Genomic DNA, 26,171 nt, shown 5'->3' with positions numbered 1-26,171 from the left:
GTTATTACAATGTACCAGGCCCTTCACACCTACTTGCTGTGCTTGCACCAGGTGTAACAGTTAAATGAGGTGCGGTTTTTTTGTTTTGTTTTTTTTCTTTTTGAGAAAGGGTCTTGCTCTGTCACTCGGGCTGGAGTGCAGTGGCGTGATCAATGGGCTGGGCTAGAGTGCTGGGCTCAAGCAATCCTCCCACTTTGGCCTCCCGAATAGCTGGAACTACAGGCACACGCCACCATGCCTGGCTAATTTTTGTATTTTTTGTAGGGATGGGGTCTTGCTATGTTGCCCAGGTTGGTCTTGAACTCCTGGGCTCAAGCAATCCACCCACCTCGGCCTTCCAAAGTGCTGGGATTACAGGCATGAGTCACCACACCCGGCCCAGGTAAACGAGTTTTGAAAGAAAACATTTGTAGGCTGGGCACGGTGGCTCACGCCTGTAATCCCAGTATTTTGGGAGGCTGCAGTGGGCAGATTGCCTGAGGTCAGGAGTTCGAGACCAGCCTGTCCAACACGGTGAAACCCCATCTTTATTAAAAATACAATAATCCACTTGTGTGGGGATGATGGTAAGGAGGGATGATGTTAAGGACAGAAATTTGCAACCCAGTGCCCTTTACACGTTTTTAATAAATCCACACAAGTGGATTTATTAAAAAATTAGCCAAGCATGGTCGTGCAGGCCTATAGTCCAGATACTCCGGCGGCTGAGGCAGGAGAATCACTTGAACCTGGGAGACGGAGGTTGCAGTGAGAGTGCCACTGCACTCCACCCTGGCGACAGAGTGAGACACTGTCTCCAAAAAAAAAAGAAAAAGAAAAAAAATTTGTAAGTATTTCCAAAGAATCTTTGCAGGCAATACAGTTCATTCTCTTCCTATACCTTTCCCATTTCATTGAGAAAACTAAGAACTCAAAGATAACCCCAAACCAAAGGAAGATTTCAGTCCAAAGAAACGAGAGGAAGCCCAGGAGAGGTGAGTGGGGAAAGGAGAGCATATTGTTCAGTGGCTGAAAAAAAAATACACTCAAATTTTTGTGTAGTTGCTTTTCTAATTTAAAAAAAAGAAAAGAAAAGAAAAGAAACAGTTCCTTTGCGTGTTCAGGCCTCCTTTATACTATTAAACCAAGCTCTTTGAACTTCGATTCACTTCAGATCATCATGCAATTATTCCATTTCTCTGGTCTCTTTTGGTTTTTTTCTAAAATGATTTTCCTTATTCACTCGGGGTTTCCTTTTGAGTTATTCTTTTTTTACAGATTCACAATTCTGCTTAGTTTCTAGAAGCTTCCTATATTGAAAAGCGTTCAGATTTTTTAATTGTATTTTGATACCATACAGTCCATATCTGGGATTCTCCTCACTGTGCCACTGGATTGCTAACCATGGAAGGTTGAAGGGACAGCTGAAGCCAAAACTAGAAGAGAACTGATACCATCCATAGGGTACTATTGATCTAAGTGATTTTTGCATGTCAGTGATACTTTAAAGAAAATGAAATGGGAGCAAATACAAACACCCTTCTAAGATGTTAATGTTTCTGACTACAGGAACACAATATAAGAAAAAAATAATTCAATTTAAAGAAGTGGTCTGGGTTTTTATCTTTGCTTATTGTCAGCATAGATATTTATTTTCATTTTTAAAATATGAGAAATAGCAAGGTGGGCAGATCTCTTGAGGACAGGAGTTCCAGACCAGCCTGGCCAATATGGTGAAACCCTGTCTCTACTAAAAATACAAAAATTAGCTGGGCGTAGTGGCACGTGCCTGTAATCACAGCTACTCAGGAGGCTGAGGCAGGAGAATTGCTTGAACCTGGGAGGCAGAGGTTGCAGTGAGCCGAGATCCTGCCACTGAACTCCAGCCTGGGCGATAGAGCAAGACTCTGTTTCCAAAAAAAAAAAAACAGAGAGAGAAATAGGAGGAAAATTGGCACCTAACTAAATCTATCTCCATCCTACTCTGCCATGAAAGAGAGAAAAGTCAGCCCTGAGCAAGAAGAAGAAAGTTAAGGCCTATTTGTGTAGGGGGTTGTTGTAAAAATTATGCAAGCTTTTTAGATAGGACATGATTTAATGCAATGAAATTAAGAGTAGAAATTAATTTTCAATTATATGAATTTCCATTTTACTGCGGTCTTTTACCTTAAGCAAAGGGAGAAATGTTTTCAATGCAGACTACTTCAATGATTGGAAACAAAATAACCTAATTCTATTCAAAATGCCTTTTTTTGTTACTAGGGTAACAAGAAAAGAGCCGTTTCCCAGAGTTCATGACAGCCACGAGACTTCTGCAACTGCAGAATACACTCTGAAATAACACCAACAGACTCTGCTGCAAAATTAGGAGGCAGACTCCAGAGGGGAAAGTTTATGCCACTCCAAGTTGAATTGCCATAATTAACATGAAATAGGAAAAGAGCACAGCAAGGAGATGAGCCCCTCTGACAACACAGAAGCAACGTTTGCTGCAAAAACACAAGGAATCGCACATAGGCAGGGAGGTAGCAGGGGGAATATCAAAATCTTACAAGGAAGAAAAAATATCTACAGTAAACTGAGGCAGGCAGGTGAGCAGAGAAATGTTATCAAACTTACCTGGTGTACAAGTCATTGGAGCTGGATCAGCTGTAGGTGAACACACACTCCTGGCCATCAGGAAGAAAAATTACAGGACCTGTCTCCACAGCCATGGCTACAAATCAATCAACAGCAGGAGAAACAGAAGCAGCCACTCCCTTCAGCTCAGAAACGTGTAAAGGGCACTGCGTTGCAAATTTCTGTCCTTAACATCATCCCTCCTTACCATCATCCCCACACAAGTGGATGATAAAGTTACAGTTAGATAAGGCTTCAAAGATGATACGCACAGCGTGTGTGTAATAAAAAAAAAAATACGACGTAATGAGACAATCAATGCAATTTGAAAACGTGGACCAAATAATCAGTGCAATAAAAGACATCGATCCCAACGCAGAGAGAAAAGTGCTGCTGAAGATTCAGACTTGGCAACAGACAGACGGAGTTCAGGCATATGCAAGCAGAGACTATAAATAATGAAATGATGCTCCTTGGGACAAGATATTTTTCTATTAATCTTTATTTATATGATGGTTCTCTGGAAAGCACTTCATTTTAAAACCTGTTTCTCAGATAAGTAGCATAAGGCGCATTTGAAGAAATACTATTGTTGTATCACAGAGAACTTCCATGCCTTGAAATCATTTTTTTCAGAGTATTATTAATAAGATGGTCTAGCTATGCAGAGCAAAAAAGAAAGAAAAATCTTCAAAAGCCAAGGCTGTCAGGCACATGAAGGTATGCATAAACTGTCTTCACATTTAATTTTGTATGATTCGGGAGATACATCCATGTACATCTAACCAGGTCAGGCAGCACAAGTCCTCAGTAACCCTGGGTGTGCCAGCTTCAAGCCAAAGTATTCTGTTGAGTTTGGTTTGTGGAGAGACATTTGAAATGTTGCTTCATAGCTTCCATTTTCTAAAAGAAAAGGCAAATATTAGGGAAAGACTGTAGAGAAGGACACAGAATGTTTACCACAATCTTCATCACTTAACATACAATAAAGGAAAGTGTTGCTTTTTATTCTATAAACCACTAGTCATCATTTGCTCCCCACTGAAAGGAAAGGGAATTTGTCTCATGGAAAACTAAGCTAGATTTATATCCTTTCTCTGCATAAACACATATCAAACACCATAAGGAAGTCAACATCTCCAATTATAATTTCCCACTGTGTTTTCATGGAAAACAGGCTGAATTGACAGCTTGGTCCTAGAGGCGGAGCCCTAAATGGTTCATGGCTACACCAGAAGAAGGTATTAAGTGGCAAGCTTTGGGGAGGTAAAATCCAGTCTCATATTGGACATTATTTGCCCTGGGACTCAAACATCAATTTAGATTCTAGGTCGGACGTGGTGGTTCACACCTGTAATTCCAACACTTTGGGAGGCCAAGGTGGGCAGATCACTTGAGCCTAAGAGTTCAAGACCAGCCTAGGCAACATGGCGAAACCCCATCTCTACAAAAAATACAAAAATTAGCCAGGCATAGTCGTGCATGCCTGTAATCCCAGTGACTCAAGAGGCTGAGGTGGGAGGATCACCTGAGACCAGGGAGGTCAGAGTGAGCCATGACCTCGCCACTGCACTCCAGCCTGGGTGACAGAGTGAGACCCTGTCTCAGAAAAAAAACAAAAAACAAAAAATAATAATAATAATAGATTCTGACTCCAACTTCAACTATGGGAAATGAGAATTCTTTCATAGTTCCATTCATTGCCTTGTTCTGTCTAAAATCGTCTTTTCAAATAAAATGTGTGGATAATCTATGAGTTATGAGATGGGTTTGTTTTTGGAAGCCAAATAGTTTGCAGAATACCTGACTGCATCATCATGTCGCATTTTAAAGGTTATTGACTCTCTTCGGGAGTCAGTGGCTGGGATTTAGGGTGCTGCCTGGTTTACTCCTTCACTGTCAGGCATTTTGACCTCACAACAGACTATTAGGGACTGGATTCCAAACTAGAACCCATCAGAGAAACAGGCAGAATGTGCTAGCCACAACTGTAACTTGCCTTTTCTTCTTTCTTTTTTGGAAATGGCCTATAAAGAAGCCATCTGTCTACATTAAAGATTCTCTCTCGGCTGTGCCATTTCACATCCAATATTTCTTTATAATTATCACATTAAAACTGCACAATTTTTAAAGAACTTTCCAAGCTGAGTGAACAGACATGGATTTAAACAGGACCAACGAGTCTGTTACTGTGGGTTTTGCTTTGTTTTGTTTCTGGTATGAGGATAAATATAATCATATTTTCATTTTCTACCATTCTTCAGGTAGAATATCTTAAGCTTGTCAGTTTTCTTTTTTTCAAAAATGAGTCCCAACCCACTCCTTAGAAATGGAATTGTAACCAAGTGGCAAGCAGAGGGCTTTAAAGTAGAAGTCGGTGGGTCCAGAGCATGAAAGAAACACCCTGGAGAGACATCAAATCGTGGGCTAGACTCACTTTCTCATTCAAGCAAATGAACGACAAAACCTTTATGGTCCAATAACAAAGTGTGATGGCCACTCTCACTAGCTCCAAGATGCTCTAAAAATAGATGAAGTGCTTTTTATATCAGCTTTTTTTTTAATAAGTCTATTAAGAAGGGACGTCCCTACTATTCAAATTGGCCTTTGGTGCAAAGAGCATTGCTATTTGTCAGCCAAAAAAGAGCACCAAAGATTTCTTCTTCCTTCTCCAAATAAACCCTTCTATCCACCCTTCTCTGTACAGGCACCAATTCTTATCATAGACTTTAACTGGAGACCTGCCTGGGGGACATGGTGAAGTCACTTTAGGTATCTTTGACAAGTAAGCTTTTGTTGCCTTGTAATTTTAAACTTCTATTGACGATGGAAAATAATTATGTAATTCTTGCTGGTTTGATAAGTGTCTCTCATTTAGAGAATAATGAGTGCATATTCTATCATTATCTCCTGAGAGTAACAGCTCAAAAAGCTGTCTTAATTTTCAGTGGAGGCATAATATGGGAGATTAAAAGACTAAAATTTTTTAAAATTTTTTTAAAAACCCTTAGAGCTCCAGAGCAAAACCATGAGCAATGCTACCCCAGAGAATAAACTACCGCCTCCAATTCAGCTGCAAAGCCAGTCATATTAATAATAATACAACATGTACCTAGGTATTTGCCAAATAGCAGGAAAACCCAGATATTTTTATAGCACTTAATGTCTTTTGTTCTGTTTTGTTTTGTTTTTTGTTTTTGTTTTGTAGACAGAATCTTGCTCTGCCACCCAGGCTGGTAATCTTGGCTCACTGCAACCTCCGCCTCCCGGGTTCCAGTGATTTTCATGCTTCAGCCTCCCGAGTAGCTGGGACCACAGGCACGAGCCACCCCGCCCGGCTAACGTACTTCATGTCTTTAGGGGTTTTCACGCATGCTGTCCTATCTGTATGGCTCACAATATTGAAGCATTCGCCCATGTCCTCAAGATCCATTATCAGATTCTATTGTCTTATTAACACTTAATAAATGCTCACTAATATGTGGCACTTATCAAACTAGTAAGAATTACATAATTATTTTCCATCATCGAGGGAAGTTTAAAACCAGAAGGCGGCAAGAGCTTACTTGTCAAAGATACCTAAAGGGACTTCACCATGTTCCCCGGTGTTTCTAGAGGAGCATTCTGGTTAATAGAAACGGAAATGGAGTACCAAGCACTTACAACTAAACCCGTGGCAGCAATAATTTTCTTTCATGACTCAACGCCAGCTTTGTGATTGTTTAAGGTTATAATTTATTGCCATCATTCTGAACATCAGTAGTCACCCCCCTAAAGTTGTACATGTGGTTGGTGGAGGGGTTGAGGTTATAGAATGCTGATAAAAGGACACTTGCTGTATCTTCTCTCAAAGTTTATATAGAGGAAGAGGAGGAAGTAAATGCAAAACAAAACTCTTCCCTGCATCAAAGGTGCACTTCTTCCTAGAAATCCCATCAACCATATCCTTCTGTGCCCTAGTGTGCAAGAAACAGATCCACGAAAGGTCAGCAGCCCCGCGGCTCTAGAAAGGAGCTGGACCCCGCCAGAAAGGTGTGCAGACCAGGGCTTTGGAAGGAGACAGACAGCCCTGAATTGGAATTCCCTTTCTCCTGTTACTAAGCAAAACGTGCCGCGGATAGCATACAGTACGGTAACTAGCAGCTTTTCCACCCCAGAATCCTGTAGCTACCTGGAGAAGTAGAAGAAATGAAGCGTGAAAAGGCCTAGGAATCTTCGTCTTCTCCAGGCTCCCCTTCTCCTTCTGCAGCTTCCTCCTCGTCCTTGGCTTCCCCTTCCGCACCCTCCGTGGCTATTTCCTCCGTCTTATTTTAACAAAACTTACATTAGTATTAAGAAGCATAAGGGCCAAGGATACAGTGAGAAAAAGACTGTAGAATGCTGGACTAGAGGTCAAAGCCTCCCACACCCCACCACACAACACACAAACACACCAAACACACACAACACACAAATACACACACCACACATGCCACACAAACACATACCACCCAAACACACACACACCACGGAAACACACATGACACACAGCACACACACTCCCACACGCACCACCCAGACACACATCCACGCACACACACCACAAACAAATACCAAACACCACGTAGCACACACACACCAGACCACACACCCCACACACATCACATATACCACACACAAATACACACACAATACACACATACACACCACACATAAACACACGTACCCTCCACACCATAACATATACACCATACCACACACATCACACACACACACACCAAACACACCACACACCATATACACCACACACAAATACACATACACCACACATACAACACACCACACATACCACACATACATACACACACATAAAAAAAAATCATCCTTTTAAATACAGACTCCTCAATTTAGAATGGTGCTTTAGCATGATATGTTAATTCTAACAGGTTTTATAATCCCACCTAAGCGTACAGTCTCCACTCATATTAACAAACCATTCTCAGCAAATAGCCTTTACAAATTCAGAAAGTATATATATATATAGTTAGAAGAATCAAATACAAAAAGAATCAGCAAATCGAATTTTGTCAGGATGAGCTGTTAAATGCACAAGTTGGTTATATTTTCTCGTAACAAGCTAATTTCTTCAAGCAAAAGTTATCAGCAACCTATATATATAATCTGGAATTTCTTCCAAATTAACAGTATGTTTTTATCTTATTTTTAAAATTCTATTTTGAAGCTGGCCTAGCAAGAGAGAAACAAAAGAAATAATTATTGGAAAGATATAAATATCGAGAAATCATGGTGTAGAATATACTAGAAATAATCTATAGGTCTAAGAAGAGGGGTTGGTTTGATATATTAACATTTAAAATAATGAAGCAGATCTATACTTACTACCTCCCCAAATATAGACACATTCCATGAAAAAAAAGGAGACTACAAGAGTATTCATCAAAAATTGATGGTGTGTGTGTGTATGTGTGTGTAGCTACTGTGGTTATCTCTGGGTAACGAGGGTTAAAAGCTATGTTCATTTTCCTCTTCTATCTGCATTTTTTAAATTTTCTATAAAGATCATGAATTTTGTCATTTCAAAAGTTAACAAAAGTTTCTTTGGGGGGATTTCTTTTGACATTTGGGACCCTTTTTAATGTTGATGACCTTGTGCTGAAACATCCAGACAATACATGTAACTTAGTAAATTATTCTCCCTACCCTTGTGTTCACAATTTTAAATTAGTTCTCTAGCATTTTAAAGTGATTAATCCAGGCCCAGTGCAGTGGCTCACACCTGTAATCCCAGTACTTTGGGAGGCCAAGGTGGGTGGATCACTTGGGGTCAGGAGTTCAAGACCAGCCTGGCCAACATGGTGAAATCCCATCTCTACTAAAAATACAAAAATTAGCCAGGTGTGGTGACACGTGCCTGTAATTCCAGCTACTCAGAAGGCTGAGGCAGGAGAATCGCTTGAACCCAGGAAGCAGAGGTTGCAGTGAGCTGAGATCACACCACTGTACGCCAGCCTGGGCAACAGAGTGAGACCCTGTCTCAAAAAAAAAACAAAAACAAACAAAAAAAAAACAACAACAACAAGAAGAAAATAAAGTGATTAATTCAAAGATGTTCAAAAACATAAACATAGGTAGGAATCCCTCCCTCAATGAAAACACCACTAACCACCATGCAGGATTCCTAAACCCAGTGCACTCAACAGGGTGAAAAAGGACGAGCAGCAGGCATCTCCAGCCAGTGCCCTGGCCCGGCCTGGCCTGATGTCAGTGAGAAACCACGGAAGACACCTTCACCCAAGGGGGCTCCGAACAGGGTCCATAGCCAAGCCCTGTTTCTCTCTCCACCTCCCTCGGACAAACTTATCTCCAACTTACTTTCCTTCTCAGCAGGTTAAAGGAGGATTTTCTGGGTGTGTGGGTTGCATCGCTCTCTTTTATTAAGAACGTGCCTCAAGCTGCAATCCTCCCACCTGAAAGATGTTTTTATGAAGCAGATTAAGCACAGTTTATGAAGCAGATTAAGCATGTTGAAGATGGTCGACCGTACCTCTTCTGTGGCTGTCTCTCCTTCTTCTTCCTTACATCCATAAATCAAAATTAAAGAAAAAAACATAATTCAAGTAAGTTTAAAGTCAAATCTGAAAATCAAGCAAACTATAATAAAATACAAGCTAATCAAAATGAACAACACATTAGTTTATCCATAAAGTAAGTAAATAGCAAAGATATGATAGCTGGGTGATCCCTACTTCTTTCATACATTATATTTCAAGCTCTTAAAATAATTGTGAGATTAAAGACCGTTTCCCATCACTTGAACTCCTGAGAAAACGTAATTAATTATTAATACTGCTTAGTAATACATTCAATTCTATTTCTAAAGCATACCAAAGATTGATAGTGCTATCCAGCAAAATTCAGACCATATGCAAGCAATGTAAAAATTTGAACAAAAATGTCTTTTCTGACTTTATGCCCTTATAACTATGTCTTTACTTCAGGTTTGAACAAATTAATAAAAGTAGGTCAAAAACTTTTCCTCTATGAGAACAAAATGATAACATTTCTGAATCACATAGTATTTTAAATACTGATTTCTGGGTAAAGAAAGAAACTTGCAAGGTAAGAGTGGGTGGGGTCACCCAAGGCTCAACTAGGTCTCTACTGTGCAAGCCACCAGCCCACTGGAATTTCTATTTCCCCCAGATCAAAGCAAAATAACCAGGTTACAGCTCCTAAAACTGCCTCTAAGAAGAAAACAAAAGCTTTTCCATCCCTTCCCAGAATGGTCCGATAAACCTCCCTGGAGCCAGAGTGCCACAATTGCTTTAATTAAAGAGAGATGTGGTTCTTAAGAGCAGTCCCTAAAAATTCCTAATGCCTTACAACTCAGGCAGTGAGCTCAGGGAATCATCGACAGGGGGCACTGAAAGTGATCTTGCAGTCATATACATTCTCTACCCAGCACCATGTTTATACAGATGAGGACACTGAGGCCACAGAGGGAAGTCATTTGCCAAAGTGAAAGGTCACAGGACAAGGAGTCAACACAATCAGGACTCACTGCAAGTCTACTGATTCCTAATTAAGTGTCCTTGTTACACTACCAGGCAGCCTCTCAAGATTAATAACGGAAAAATCAAAATCACAGAAGGTGGCAGAGTACAACAGCTCATGCCTGTAATCCCAGCTCTTTGGAAGGCCGAGATGCAAGCATCACTTGAGGCCAGGAGTTCAAGACCAGACTGGGCAACATAGCAAGACCCCCCCCCCATCTCTATAAAACATGTTAAAAATTAGCCAGGCATCCAGAAGCAGAGGCGGGAGGATCACTTGAGCCCAGGAGTTTGAGGCTGCTGTGAGCTATGATCAGGCCACTGCACTCCAGCCTGGGTGACAAAATAAGACCCTGTCTATAAAATAAAATTTTAAAAATCACAGAAGGTAGGCCGGGTGCAGTGGCTCATGCCTGTAATCCCAGCACTTCGGGAGGCCAAGGCGGGCGGATCACCTGAGGTCAGGAGTTTGAGACCAGCCTGACCAACATGGAGAAACCCCGTCTCTATTAAAAATATAAAATTAGCTGAGCATGGTGGCACATGCCTGTAATCCCAGCTACTCGGGAGGCTGAGGCAGGAGAATCACTTGAACCCAGGAGGTGGAGGTTGCGGTGAGTCAAGATTGCGCCATTGCACTCCAGCCTGAGCAACAAGAGCAAAACTCCATCTAAAATAAATAAATAAATAAATATCACAGAAGGCAAGTTATACAGGACCTAACACACTCCCACATCTCCTGGCCCAACCTCATGTTTTTAGCCATTTCCAGAACAATACCTTCGTATTTCTGAGATGGGCACTGAACTTGAAAGCCTGACAGTGCCAGCCAGATCTGAATCAGGCCAAGAGGACTTTTTCAGCACTGGGAATCTTCAAACTAACCTTTACGTTAAATGCCACTGGTGACACCCCAAGTTTTGGTGCTCAAATAATGTGCAGGAGAAGAGTCTGGCACTTGTTGCAAAATCCAGGGGTTGCTTTCACAGTGACGTGTTGATCACGCCTCTTTAATCCTGTCTAATCCTGCCCATGTCTCGCCCCTCCTCTGCCATGACCGCCATCTTTGCTCACTGGGTTGCTGAAGGAAGCTCCTAAAGAGTGATTATCACCTCCTCTTTTCTTTCTCATCTCCAGTCTGTGCTCCAGACTGCAGCCAGAAAGATCGTTCCAAAAAGCACCCAACCTTACTGTGCTACCCTCATCTTTAGAAACTTCCATCTCCTCAAGATACTCTATCCTCCTGATATGGTTTGGCTGTGTCCCCACCCAAATCTCATCTTGACTTGCAATAATCCCCACGTGTCAAGGGTGGGGCCAGGTGGAGGTAACTGAATCATGGGGGCGGTTTCCCCCATACTGTTCTTGTGCTAGTAAGTCTCACAAGATCTCATGGTTTTGTAAATGGGAGTTCCCCTGCACAAGCCCTCCTGTTTGCCACCATGTAAGACATGGCTTTGCTCCTCCTTCGCCTTTTGCCATGATTGTGAGGCCTCCCCCGCCATGTGGAACTGTGAGTCCATTAAACCTCTTTCCTTTATAAATTACCCAGTCTCGGGTATTTCTTTATTAGCAGCGTGAGAACAGACTAATACACCTCCTTAGAACAGTGAAAACGCCGTCTGGCTCTGCGTACCCCTCTGGCCTCATCCCTCACCACTCTACTTCAGCCATCCTGAGTCACATGCAATTTTCTCACATTGGCCACACCTTCCAGGATATGCTCAAAACATTTCCAAGGAGACTTTCCTAACCCACAAGGTTGAGTCAAGGACCTTCTCACTTGCTCCCATAATCATCATTTACTTATCTGTCTCCCTCACTAGTCTGTGTGTTTGGGGGCATAACCTGTGTCTTATTCATTTTTGGATCTCTGGGAACTGCCTGGCCCCTCCAGGCCACTTTCTGGAACCAACAGGCAAGCTCGATAAATATGTGTTAGTAATTGGATAGAAGAATACATGAAATCTGTTAGTAACTCTTTGGATCTCAAAGAACTTTGATTTTCTTCTTCACATAGGATCAGAATAAAATTCATTACATGTACCATAGAATTATTAATTATGTAGTTTTACATTCTTCTGAATCCAATTATTTTTATTAATTATATTCAGCTGAAACAAATGAATTAACCAGACACACACTATTAAAAATAAGGTCAACTGTAGAGCTAGCCTGGGGGGCAGTAGGAAGTCTTATGGGAATGTAAGTCTCAACTTTTATAGTTAGCTAGCAACAACTATGGAGGAACCTAGCACTCTTTTTTTTTTGAGAGGAAGTTTTGCTCTCACGGCCCAGACTGGAGTGCAATGGCGCGATCTCGGCTCACTGCAACCTCCGCCTCCTGGGTTCAAGCTATTCTACGGCCTCAGCCTCCCAAGGAGCTGGGATTACAGGCACCCGCTACCACACCCGGCTAATTTTTTGTATTTTTAGTAGACACGGGGTTTCACCATGTTGGCCACGCTGGTTTCAAACTCCTGACCTTCAGGTGATTCACCAACTTCGGCCTCCCAAAGTGCTGGGAATACAGGTGTGAGACACCGGATCTGGCCCCTAGCACTCTTTATCAATATCTGAATTGACCTTAATTTCTTAAAAGATATGTTAAGCAGGGAAAGTGATTGCTCAGGGAAAGTGATTGCTCAGAGAATGAATAAAAATACTTAGCCTCAAAAGGATAAGTAAGCTTGGAAGAACTTTGGATATTATCATCACAAGCTCCCCCAGAACATAAGCTCTGTGGGGGCAGTGACTCTGTCATTTTCATTGCTCCCCCCACAGTCCCTGGAATCCTGCCTGGCAAGTGGCAGCACTCAATCTGCCCATAAAATGTTGAATGACTGCATTTATGTAATGCTACTCCAGCTCTGCTTCAAATCCCCCATAGAATGAGGTAGGATATATTCGTTTTAAAAATAATGGCTGGGCGTGGTGGCACATGCCTGTAAACCCAACACTTTAGGAGGCTGAGGAGGGAGGATCACTTGAGGCCGGGAGTTTGAGACCAGCCTGGTCAACAGAGCAAGACCCCATCTCTACAAAAAATGTAAAAATTAGCTGGGTGTAGTGGCCTGTGCCTATAGTCCCAGCTACTCGGGAGGCTGACATGGAAAAATCACTCAAGCCCACTATGATTATGCCACTGCACTCCAGCCTGGGTGACAGAATGAGACTCTGTCTCTAAAAATAAATAAACAAAAATAATAATAATTAAGCTTCCAACCTTGGTTCATAGAATTATAAAATACTGGAATTAGGCAGATCCTTAAAAGTCATCTACGTAAAATGCTTGAATTGACTTTCATGGCTGGCAAGTAATTATAGGCACAAAAGCATTTTTTTAAGATAATTATAATCATCTGGTCAATTAAGCCAAGATCTCACATAATCATCATTTGAGGAAGGATACACCTTAAAGTAATTTCACCTTGTTTTTCAGAGAAAGCCAGAAGAGAGAAACCTCAGAAGTGGGAAGTCTTAGAACCTTCTACAGCAGCTATTTTTGTTGGAAACTTGGCCAGGAAAGCAGACTGCAGAGGTGGCGCATGGCCAGAACTAAGGACAGGTGTCTGTGGTGGTGAGTGCCAGGCAGCGTTCACTGGGAACAGGTGGTAGGCGTGGGAGATAGTGAAGGGCTAGCCCAGCGTGACCTGCAAGGGCAGCCAGCCTCAGAGCAGCTAGAGATGAGAGGACAGAGGCAGAGTCCTCTCGAGCTGCAGGCACTCCAGGGACCCAGCCTGAGACCCGTGACTCCTCCCACAAACCTACATCAATGTTTGCCCCTTGAACTTTTCTCAGGACTGCTATTGGAGGCAGCCAGAGAGGGGTGGTTACAGACCATAATCATGTTATCTGTCAAGCAAGGGCCTCATGACTTTCAGATAGGATGACTGGGCTCACAAAGCATACAATTTTAAATAATTGTACCTTGATCAAAAAAAACAAACCAAACCTGCACAAGGTGCAATGTTTCCAGCATTTTCTAAAGCTCTCATGATGTCCCAGTCTGCAATTCATTTCTTAGAGAATGCCCAGAAGCTGAGCTGACTTTCTGTTTTCCTCCTTTACTCCTGAGGCGCTGGTTCCTTAGCCCCTCACCCTCCCCTGGGTTATCAGGCCAGGCCCCATGAGGTCCCCTATTTTCTAAAGTTACAGGTAAGATCTTCCTAGGCATGAAGTCATGGTCTTCTCGGTGTTCACCCTTCTGACCTCCCAAGTCCTCCTGCCTCAATCCTTTATCAAGGACAGAACTTACATCTTGGCATCTTGTGTTTAAGAACCCTGGAAGTTGAGGCGGTGGTCAGGGGAAGTCCATATCATTAAAGAACATAATAGTTTTTGTTTCCATTTCTGTTGATTTTTTTAATCAATGTCAAACATTAGGTAAATATTCCTCTCCATTAAATGGAATTGTATGAGTGCCTACAAGTGTGTGTTGAGTGTGCATGTTTAATAGCAGAGATCAGATGAGCCTTTCCCTGACTTAGGCACTTACCTGGTTTATCACTCAACTGAACACTGCCAGGTGCTGGAGAGAGGTTTTTTGCTTGTTTTGTGTTTTTACTGCACACATTACAATTGTTTTTAACACACAAATGAAGGCAGGTTTTTTAAAAAGATGTAAAAACTTGATATGGTTTGTCATCTAGTTAACAGAAATGCACCAATGCATTGCATTTCTGGTTTCATTAAGGCTAGATGAGATGTCACCATTTGGGGAAGTTGGGTGAAGGGCACACAAGACTCTTATTTTTGAAACTTCCTGTGAGTCTATAGTTATTTCAGAATAAAATGTTTAAAACTGTTTTTATTCCTTCTCATAATAAGCGTGGCTGAACGCCAGGATATGAATTGTGACTGGTTCTTTCTGCTACACAAAGCTGAGGGGGTAGAGGGGTCAGAGTAAGAGTTATTTTCTCTTCCCACAGGCGACCTATTTGTTCTGGCTTTCCACCCCTAAGAAGAAACTATAGGCCTTGGTTTTCAAAACCCTAGGCTAATGGGGTGATAAAGCTAAGCGGTCCCTGAGGAAAAAAAAAAAAAAAAGAGCTTAGAATTGGCAAGACGGAGGTGGCCAGACTGGGGAGGAAAGAAGGATTTTCCAGGAGGTGTACTGCTGAGGCCCTGCTCGTACACAGAAACAGAGCCAGGGACCGCTGGGGCATTTAAGTAACACAAGGCACTCTGTACAGGCAGCAGCGTCCGAGGTCAGAAGGCCAGCCACTGCGAAAGGCCAGTCTGTGTCCAGCCAGAACAGAGGGTCTGGCCCATGCCAAGGGACAGACAGCAGAAACACCACTAATAACACAGACAAATAACCAGCACCCAATCCCTGCCCAGTCACTACTAACGACCCCAGGTTGGCTGTGAGACCCTCAGGAGGACAGGGTCTTCAAAACACCCCACCCAGCTGGAAGCTCCTGCCAGCCATGAGGTGGGCACATGGAGCAGATAGAGGGACTTTAAAGAAATAAAGGAAGCTGACATTCCTTGCCCAGGAGTCTTAGGAACCAAATGTGGGCCCACGAATATTCTAAACTTTATATCCACCGCAGCGTGTTGGTTAAGGAGGGAAGCCCAGGGGAGCGCCTCTGTTTTAACCACAGCAAGCCAAGAGGAGCAAAAAGAAATAGCCTCAAGATGGTTTCAACAGAGCCAGGAGTTTGAAAGCCTTGGATTTATCTGAGGTGTCATACCTACATGAAACTACTAGGATGTGTCTCATACTTTCAAAATCAATGTTCAAAACACACAGAGCTCTCCCTTGTCTTTCCGATCCCCTATCAGCCTGTCTATGCCTGGGGTGCCCTGGGAGGAGAGATGCCTTTACAAATAGCCCACGACGTCCTCCCAGCTCAGCATTTTTTTTTTTTTTTTTGAGACAGGGTCTTACTCTATCGCCCAGACTGGAGTGCAGTGGCACGATCTCAGCTCACTGCAACCTCTGCCTCCCGGGTTCAAGCGATCCTCCCACCTCAGCTTCCCAAATAGCTGGGATTACAGGCGTGCGTCATCACACCCAGCTAATTTTTGTATTTTTAGTAGAGACAGGGTTTTACCATGTTGGCCAGGCTGGTCTCAAACTCTTGACCTCAAATGATCTGCCCACCTCTGCCTTCCAAAGTACAGGGATTATAGGCGTGAGCCACGTGCCCAGCCCCATCTCAGCTTTTAACAACAAACCAAAGACCGTCAAAACAAGCCAGCAGGTTCTTGAAGCACAAAATGCAAGCATTCTAAATATCTAAGTGGTGTTTGTCTCCTTCTTAAATTTTAAAGTTCAGCCTATTTTCATATATACTCATAAGGGTTAATCATGTTTTTACAACATTTTTCATCTGTTTACTGACAATCACAGAGGGTTTTTCTAATTTAATTGAATTAAAGTAAATCAAAGAGCATGTGTTGGTTTTCAAACAGGAAGAAGTCAGAATCTGTCTTTCTGTAGGATAAATGGCATTAAAGAGTTGAAAAGTGAATTTGATAATATGATGTTAGTAATATATTCATATAAAATAAAAATATTTTTTACTTACGGTCATTTCTTCACCATAGCCCACACAAAAATAACAAAAAATTGTTTTTTAATTCCTACCAGGATTCACAAGATTATAATTGACTTTGTCAAAGGCTCACAATTTTAAAATGTAGTAGCAAAGAGAATGTCCAAGCTGGGTGATTCATCACTTCACAGAACTAACCCAGCCCAGTGGCTGAGAAGCTGAAGCAAAGCCCACCCTGGCTATAGGAGGCAGGATCTGATTATAAACATGCTAACTTCCTTCTGGTCTCATGGGAGAAAGGGGCCGGGGTGTAATGCTTTTCATCTTTGTCTCTATGTCTTAAAAGAAGCAAACTCAACTTCAAAGTATTCATCAATAAGACTGTAAGGGTGCATTACGCAACTCATGCAAAGTTCAAATTGTGAAACAGATTATGTTTTAATTACAAGATAATGAAATGGTCACTATATTTAATTTTTAAAGTATTGTTTCTGAATTATATAGGCTGCCATGAAACACCATCTAACTTCTAGGTCAAGATTGAAGATTTTGTCTTTCTTTAAAACAAAAACTTCAGAGTTGTAATATCAACATTTTGAAATAGCAGTCTACTTCAAATATAAGTCTAAATATCAGGGAATTTCCTTCCCTAGCCCCTCCCAATTTAAGTTCTTTAAGGTAAAGACAAATCGATGCTCAGCCCCACACCCCTTTTTCCATAGTGTGGGTGTGGGTCTCAGCCCCTTTCTAGCCACATTCTATCTGGTGAATGAGGGTCCAGCTCTCATAAAAGCTCCCACACCTCTCCTGGAATAAATAAATTAGCAAACCATCAGGGTTTGAAAAACAGTCTTTGTTACAACTGACCCAGTGGAGAAGCCCTCTGACATTCCCCTCCAAGGAGGCCCAGACCAATGCCTGCACCCCATTCCCAGCCCCACCAGGCTCCTTCCTTGGTGCCTGGCTTCCCCGCACGTTTTCAGAACTCCTTAAAGAAGTGGCCCATCCCATCCCCCATTATCTCAGCTTGGCACTCACAGAACCACAGTGTCCGCCAACATTGCCCACTCCTTATCCTGTTGCTCCTGCATGGGAACCCCTTTACAATTAATCATGTGACTTCACCAGGATCTGCTATTTCCCTGATTGAACTTAAATTAACTGAGTGTTAATTTCCATCCCCAAGGAGTCCTTTTTATCCTCAAGTTCCTGTTGTCTTCCCCCAGATATACTGCACCCCCTTAGCTCTGTTTCCCCACTGGGCAGGGCTCCTGGGTGGGTGTAAGCTAGGAGTCTGTCATTAATCATGATCAAGCAGAAAGGTCCCTTGTTTATAAAGAGCATGCACCTAACCTAGCCATAACAACACCACAACAAATTCTCCAAGCTTTGTCTAGCCGGCTCCCTCCTGGCCCGGGTTCCAGCTCCTTTGTCTTCCCTTTAGCCCTCTCTGCACCGGGATTCCAGTGCTTAACACATCAGTAGAAATTACTTGCTTCCTCCCTGGCTAAACTCTCAGCTCCTCGCTCTCTTTCTGACTGCTTGTGCCCAGAGTCAAGTTGTACAAGCCCTGTAAAAGTCTCTATTGAACAGCAGAGAATCCAGTCAAACTGCTGTGAAAAAGTGAACACTCACATTCTTCTCCTGGGCTTCAGGGAGGTTGCCTGCATCTTCACTGCCCTCTTTTTGTGCCTCAGTTTCTCCACCTTCTTCAGCCTTCTCTGATCCCTGGTCATAAAGGAAACCCAGGATATGAGCTCAAAAACAAAAAAAAGAAAAAAAAAAACCAGGCCACACATGCTGTGGCTTTCTTATTTAGACACACAATATATAAATGAAGCAAACATAGACTGCCCACTCATTAGGTCACTTAGCGACTAGAGCATAGGATCTCCAAACCCCAAAATGCCGACTGGGATAAGTCAAAGATCCAACCTATGTGCATTGCAGGGTAACAAACTGCCTAAGTGAGGAGTTTCAATTCACCCACTTCAGGCTGATGAGGAGAAATTCGAATAATTCTATCTTTACACAGTGTTTTCTATTGCTTGTATGGAGGGAGGCTTATAATTTTAGAGATTAAAAATTAAGAAGATAGATAAGGTAGAAAGATAAAGTAGAGGTAAACATACATAGATGGATAAATGGATGGATGCATGGATGGATGGATGGATGGATGGATGGATAGATGGATAGATGGATGGATGAATGGATAATGTACAGAGACAGATAGACGGACGGAGGAATGGTTGGATGGGCAAACAGATAGGTAGGCAGGCAGGCAGACAGACATAGATAGATAGATAGATAGATAGATAGATAGATAGATGATAGATAGGTGGATGGATGGATGATAATATGGTTAGGCTTTGTGTCCCCACTCAAATCTCATCTTGAATTATAATCCCCATAATGTCAATAATCCCCACATGTCAAGAGAGAGACCAGATGGAGGTAACTGAACCATGGGGCAGTTTCCTCCATGCTGTCCTCGTGATAGTGAGTGAGTTCTCACGAGGTCTGATGGTTTTATAAGGGGTTCTTCTCTCTTCGTTCAGCACTTCTCCTTCCTGCTGCCTTGTGAAGAAGGTGCCTTGCTTCCCCTTCACCTTCCGCCATGACTGTAAGTTTCCTGAGGCTTCCCCAGCCATGCTGAACTGTGAGTCAATTAAACCTCTTTCCTTTATAAATTACCCAGTCTTGGGCAGTTCTTTATTGCAGTATGAAAACAGACTAATACAGATGGATAGATACAGATGATAGATGATTGATTAGACAGATGAATAGACAATAGATAGATGATAGATGGACGGGTGGATGGATAGAGAGAGAGAGAGATTAGGACCAAGTAGACATTCTGAGGAAACTGGCGTGGGGACGATGGCTCGAGACACCAGTGTTTACCTCTGTGGTGCTCGGTGCCTCTCCCACTACATCGCCATTGGGAAGGGACGATGCTTCCTTGGGTGATTTTGTCACCTGCATTATGTAAAGTGAGAGTGTTTGAGAATTTTCTTAAGGACAATAGCTTGCATTTCAATGTCTTAACTATTCAAACTATATTTGTCTTCATCCTTAATCTTATCTTCACTAAGTAGGTAGGGCAGTCATTACCACCCACACTTCAGAGACAGGAAAATAAAGGCAGAAAATGTCACATTGTGAGTTAGGGGAAGGACTAGGTCTACATACACCTCCTCCCTGATGCTCTTTTAACTTACAAAATGGCTCCTAGCCTTTTAAAATATCAGGTTATTTTTATTACAGAGGCACTGCAAGCTCATGGGAGCAAATTAAGCCACACACAAACACCCTCCAATCCCACCCTCCTGTGATAATCAGTATTAAAAATGTGATAGGGTACCTCTGCATCCTAATACATAAAAGCTATTTTAGGGGGGAATTGATTGTCATTTTTCTTTTATTTTTGTGGTTTTGAAACAGAAATGGGAACACAGTATGCACAACTTCATTTTTAGCTCAATGTACCATGGACATTTGTCCAGGTCAATTCATATGATTGATCCTATTGAATCATTCTTTTTAACATCTGCTTCATATTAAATATATGATAATTTATCCAAACATTTCCCAGTCAATGGGTGTTCCAGATGTTTATATGTTTCTTCCACCACAAATAACACTGTACTAAACTGAATAAAATGGTGAGGCTATTCTTATTAGTTTTCAAAAAAGTGGCAGCAATTCATATCCCCACAGCGATATATGAATGTCTCCTTCTCCTTTATCCTCATAACCAGTGAAGATGATTGTTATTTCTAATGTTTACCAATATGTTGAGAAGAAAATAGAATTTCATTTTTGGTTTCACTTATACATTTATCATTATTGGAAATAAGGGCATATTTTTTATAAATTTTTAGCTATTTCTATTTCCTCTTCAAATAATTGTCTTTATATGTTTTGCCCATTTTATTTGATTTTTTTCTTTTTTGTAGACATTGCAGTGAATGCATTGCTCATTTTTACTTGAGTTGTTTGTCCTTTACTATCAATTTTTAGAGTATCTTTCTATATTAAAAATTTTAGCCTTTTGTCATGTTACAAATGTTTTCCTCCAGTCTATAGTTTTTACAGATTTTGTTGTATTTTTTTTAGTTTTTAGTCTTTTTATGGGCAAATTTATCTAACTTTTATTCTCTAAAATATACTTCTATTACTTTATATTGTTATTAATATCTAGAGCTTTAATCTATCTGGAATTTAACTTAGCGTATGATGTAAAGTCAATGTCTACATTTGTTTTCTTCCAGATAGATGGCAAATTATGTCTATATTATATATAAACCATCATTTCCCATTACATTCAGATTATATATTTGTCATTTACTATAATATATATAAATTGATGTTTCTATACTATCCTATATATAAATACTGATACAATGAAAATAAAAATTAAAATATTTTATATAAACATATAAATATAAATATATTCTCAGATATACATATAAATATATGTATCAGTTCCAAGACCAATATACTGCTTTTATCACTGTAGCTTATAGGACATATTTTAATATTTGGAAAGTCAAGTTGTTACACAAAGTATTTTTCAAAATTTTCTTGGCTCCTCTCAGACAATTATTATTCCAAATACATTTTAAGATAATGTTTCTTAGTTCCAAAAATTAAAAAATAGAATTTTGATTGAAATAGCACTAAACATTTATTAATTTAGAAAATTTTCATTCCTTATTGTTAAATCATTCCATCCAGGAACACTGCAGGTTTATTTCTTCAGTATTTGTTAGTGTCCTTCAGAATAAAATTAAACTATGTTCTTCACAGAGGCCCTGTATGTTTCTTGATAAATTTATTCCTAAACATTTTACAGATTTTTATCACTACCATGAATGGGATACTTTTCCTTCTTACATTTTAACTTACTACTTATAATTATTGATGTAAACAAAACCTACAAATTTTTGTATATTTTTCTTTCATCTAGAAACTTAAGAAACAATCTTATCAATTCTAATGCATTTCACTGGAATTTTAAAGATTTTTAGGCATGCGATTATATCATATGCAAATAAAGATAATTTTAAAATTTTATCTATGTCTTATATACATAAGACTTATTACACGTTATTACATTATTACAATAACTACAGCTCCTAAAACAATGTTTAATAATATGGTGATGACAGGCATGCCTATCTTGCTTCTAATTTTAATAGAAATGCTTCAGTATTGCATGGTTCATTATGATACTTATAATTACCTTCTGATAAATGTATTTTATGTTTTGTTTCTTTCTACTTATATTTTAATCCATTCTTAACTAGAAATATCTGATAAATTACATCAAATAACTTCTTGGCATTTATAGGTGAAATCATATGGTTTTTCTCCATTAATCAGTTCATGTAATGAATTATGGCAACTGAAAAAATTGTTTGATGATGGTGAATTATCTTTAATTCACTTCTGAATATATTTTGCTAATATTTTATTTAGACTTTTCAGAAGGAGCATGATGGCTTACATCTGTAATCCCAACACTTTGGAGGCCTAGGTGGGAGGATCACTTGAGGCCAAGAGTTCAAGACCAGCCTGGGCAACATAGCAAGATCCTTCCTCTACAAAAAAAATTTTTTTATTAGCAAGGCATGGTGATGTATGCCCATAGTACCAGCTACTTGGGACGCTAAGACAAGAGGACTGCTTGAGCCCAGAAGTCTGAAGCTGCAGTGAGCCATGATTATGCCACTGCACTCCCACCTGGGTGACAGAGCAAGATCCTCACTCAAAAAAAAAAAAAAAAAAAACAGAGACTTTTACCCTCTGATTCATAACTGAGATTGATCTTGGTACAACTGAACGTATCCTAAGTAATAAGATAGCTGCTACTAGAAACATAGAGTTTGCTGTTTGGGTCCAACAAAGTAAATGTCTGCTGAAGCAAACACAATAGTCAGTGTTTTTCAGGAGAATGTAACAAAATACAGAATCTCCACAACACAAGACTCACTATGTTCAAGATACCATCCAAAATACTTAACATACAAGGAACCAGGAAAATGTTACTCATTCTCAAGAGAAAAAACAACCAATGAAGACCAACACAGAAAAGACCTGGATGCTGGAATTTGCAGACAAGGATTTTAAAGCAGCTATTAAAACTATTCTCAAAGATGTAAAGGCAAACATGCTTGCAATGAACGAAACAACTGACATTCTCAATAGAAAAATAGAAATTATAAAAATCAAACAAGTGTAACATTTCAGAATTGAAAAATACCATATATGAAATTAAAAAAATACTAGACTGGATGCAGAATGAAAATGACAAAGACAAAAATAAGTGAACTTAAAATAAATCAATAGAAATTATCCAATATGAAGATCAAAGAAAAACAAGACTGAAAAAATTTTAAGCCTTAGGGAAATGTGGAATAATAACAAAAGATTTAACATATATGTAATTAGAGTGCCAGAAGGGGAAATGAAAACAAATGGAGCAGAAATAATATTTGAAAATATAATGGTTGAAAATTTTCTAAATTTGGTAAATGATATAGATTCAAGACTCTCAGAAAACCCCAATAATAATAAGTACACAAAAAAAATAGGTAGGCATATCATAATCAAATGGCTGAAGACCAAAGATAAAATGAAGATCTTAAAAGCACCCAGAGAAAAATCATACACTATCTACAGGAAACAAGATCACGTCTCATCAGAAACTATGGAGATCAGAAGACAGAAGGGAAAAAAACACATCCAAGGTGTTGAAAGGAAAAAAAACCTGTCAACTAAGAATTTTATATCTGGTGAAATATCCCTCAAGAATCAAAGCAAAGTAAAGACACTTCAGATAAAAGAAAACTAAAGAATTTATTGCCAGCAGACCTGCACTATGAAACAATCCTAAAGGACCAAAGGAAGTTCTTTGGGCTGAAAGAAAATGGCACCAGATGGAAACTTCACTCTTCATAAGGCATCAGAAATTTAAAAGTCTGGGTAAGCACAAAAGATTACCTCCTACTTAAAAAAAAAAAAAAGCAAGAAAGAAGAAGAAGACTGTTCAATGGGAATATTACATAGCAGAGTTAATGGTATATGGAAACGTGATACACATGATCATATAGCATAAAGGATGGGAAACAGTCAATGGATGCATATGATGGCAATGTTTCTACATATTACATGAAAGTGTTATAACATTAAGTCTAAGTAGACTGTGAGATGTTAAGAATATATATTATACACCTAGAAAACCCTGAAAACTCCTCCAAAAAGCTCTTAGAACTAATAAAAGAATTCAGCAAAGTTTCCAGATATGAAATTAATGTACACAAATCAGTAGCTCTCCTATACACCAACAGTGACCAAGTGAGAATCAAATCAAGATCTCAACTACTTTTACAATAGCTGCAAAAAAATAAAATACTTAGGAATATACCTAACCAAGGAGGTGAAATACCTCTACAAGGAAAATTACAAAACTGCTGAAAGAAATCATAGACGACACAAACAAATGGAAATACATCCCATGCTCATGAATGGGTAGAATCAATATTATGAAAACGACCATACAGCCAAATGCAATCTACAAATTCAACGCAATTCCCATCAAAATACCACCATCATTCCTCACAGAACTAGAAAAAACAATCCTAAAGTTCATATGGAACCATAAAAGAGCCCACATAGCCAAAGCAAGACTAAACAAAAATAACAAATCTGGAGGCATCATGTTACCTGATTTCAAACTATAGTATAAGGCCATAGTCACCAAAACAGCATGGTACTGGTATAAAAATAGGCACATAGACCAATGAAACAGAATAGAGAACCCAGAAATAATCCCAAATACTTACAGCCAATGATCTTTGACAAAGCAAACAAAAACATAAAGTGGGGAAAGGACACCCTATTCAACAAATGGTGCTGGGATAATTGGCAAGCCACATGTAGGAGAATGACTGGATCCTCATCTCTCATCTTATACAAATATCAACTCAGGATGGATCATGGACTTAAATCTAAGACCTGAAACTATAAAAATTCTAGAAGATAACATCGGAAAAACCCTCGTAGACATTGACTTAGGCAAGGATTTCATGACCAAGAACCCAAAAGCAAATGCAATAAAAACAAAGATAAATAAATAGCTGGGACTTAATTAAACTAAAGAGCTTTTGCACGGCAAAAGGAACAGTCAGCATAGTAAACAGACAACCCACAGAATGGGAGAAAATATTAACAATCTATGTATCTGACAAAGGACTAATATCCAGAATCTACAATGAACTCAAATAAATTATCAAGAAAAAAATCCCATCAAAAAGTGGGCTAAGGGCATGAATAGACAATTCTCAAAAGAAGATATACAAATGGCCAACAAACATATGCAAAAATGCTCAACATCACTAATGATCAGGGAAATGCAAACCAAAACCACAATGTGATACCACCTTACTCCTGCAAGAATGGCCATAATCAAAAAATCAAAAAATATAGATGTTGGCGTGGATGCAGTGAACAGTGAACACTTCTACACTGCTGGTGGAAATGTAAACTAGTACAGCCACTATGGAAAACAGTATGGATATTTCTTAAAGAACTAAAAGTAGAACTACCATTTGATCCAGAAATCCCACTACTGGGTATCTACCCAGAGGAAAAGAAGTCATTATACAAAAAAGATACTTGCACACACATTTATGGCAGCACAATGCACAATTGCCAAAATATGGAACCAACCCAAAAGCCCATCAATCAACAAGTGGATAAAGAAAATGTGGTGTGTATATATATATATATACACATACACACACACACACATACACACACATACACACACACACACACGGGAAACTACTCAGCCATAAAAAGGAATGAATTAATGGCATTCGCAGCAACTTGGATGGAATTGGAGACTATTATTCTAAGTGAAGTAACTCAGAAATGGAAAACCAAACATCGTATGTTCTCATTCAAAAGTGGGAGCTAAACTATGAGGATGCAAAGGCATAAGAATGACACAATGGACTTTGGGGACTCAGGGGGAAAGGGTGGGAAGGGGGGTGAAGGATAAAAGACTACAAATAGGGTGCAGTGTACACTGCTAGGGTGATGGGTGCACCAAAATCTCACAAATCACCGCTAAAGAACTTACTTGTGTAACCAAATACCACCTGTCCCCCAAAAACCTGTGGAAATAAAAAATTTTAAAAATATATACATATTATAGCCACTAGAACAACCACTACCAAATAATGCCAAGAGGCATAGTTAAAAATACAATAGATGAGTTAAAAAGGAAGTCTAAAACACATTCATACAGCCCAAAAGAAAGCAAAAAAGCATAAAACAGAGGAATAAAGATGGGAGACCAGCTCCAGTCTGTGCCTCCAAGATGACAAATAAAAGAAGGAACAAAGGTCATACCAAAAAGGGCCATGGCCACGTGTAGCCTATTTGCTGCACGAACTATACCTGATGTGTGCCCAAGAACAAGACCATTAAGAAATTTGTCATT

The 26,171-nt window shown here is 40.0% G+C and overlaps 1 protein-coding gene across 1 annotated transcript in view; it reads right to left on the bottom strand.

The window, feature by feature from the left end:
• Positions 1–3,082: 3,082 nt before the first annotated feature.
• SH3BGR (SH3 domain binding glutamate rich protein) overlaps positions 3,083–26,171 on the bottom strand; it is a 66,185-nt gene continuing 43,096 nt past the window's right edge. The window contains 4 exon segments of the mRNA XM_054468786.1: positions 3,083–3,501; positions 6,770–6,902; positions 9,143–9,172; positions 18,293–18,385. Coding sequence (XP_054324761.1) covers positions 6,804–6,902; positions 9,143–9,172; positions 18,293–18,385 — 222 coding nt within the window. The 3' untranslated portion in view covers positions 3,083–3,501; positions 6,770–6,803.

Source organism: Pongo pygmaeus, chromosome 22, assembly GCF_028885625.2.
Source record: "Pongo pygmaeus isolate AG05252 chromosome 22, NHGRI_mPonPyg2-v2.0_pri, whole genome shotgun sequence".
Lineage (NCBI taxonomy): Eukaryota > Metazoa > Chordata > Mammalia > Primates > Hominidae > Pongo > Pongo pygmaeus.
The sequence above is the reverse complement of the archived record's forward strand: the minus strand, read 5'-3'. Positions and strand labels throughout refer to the sequence as shown.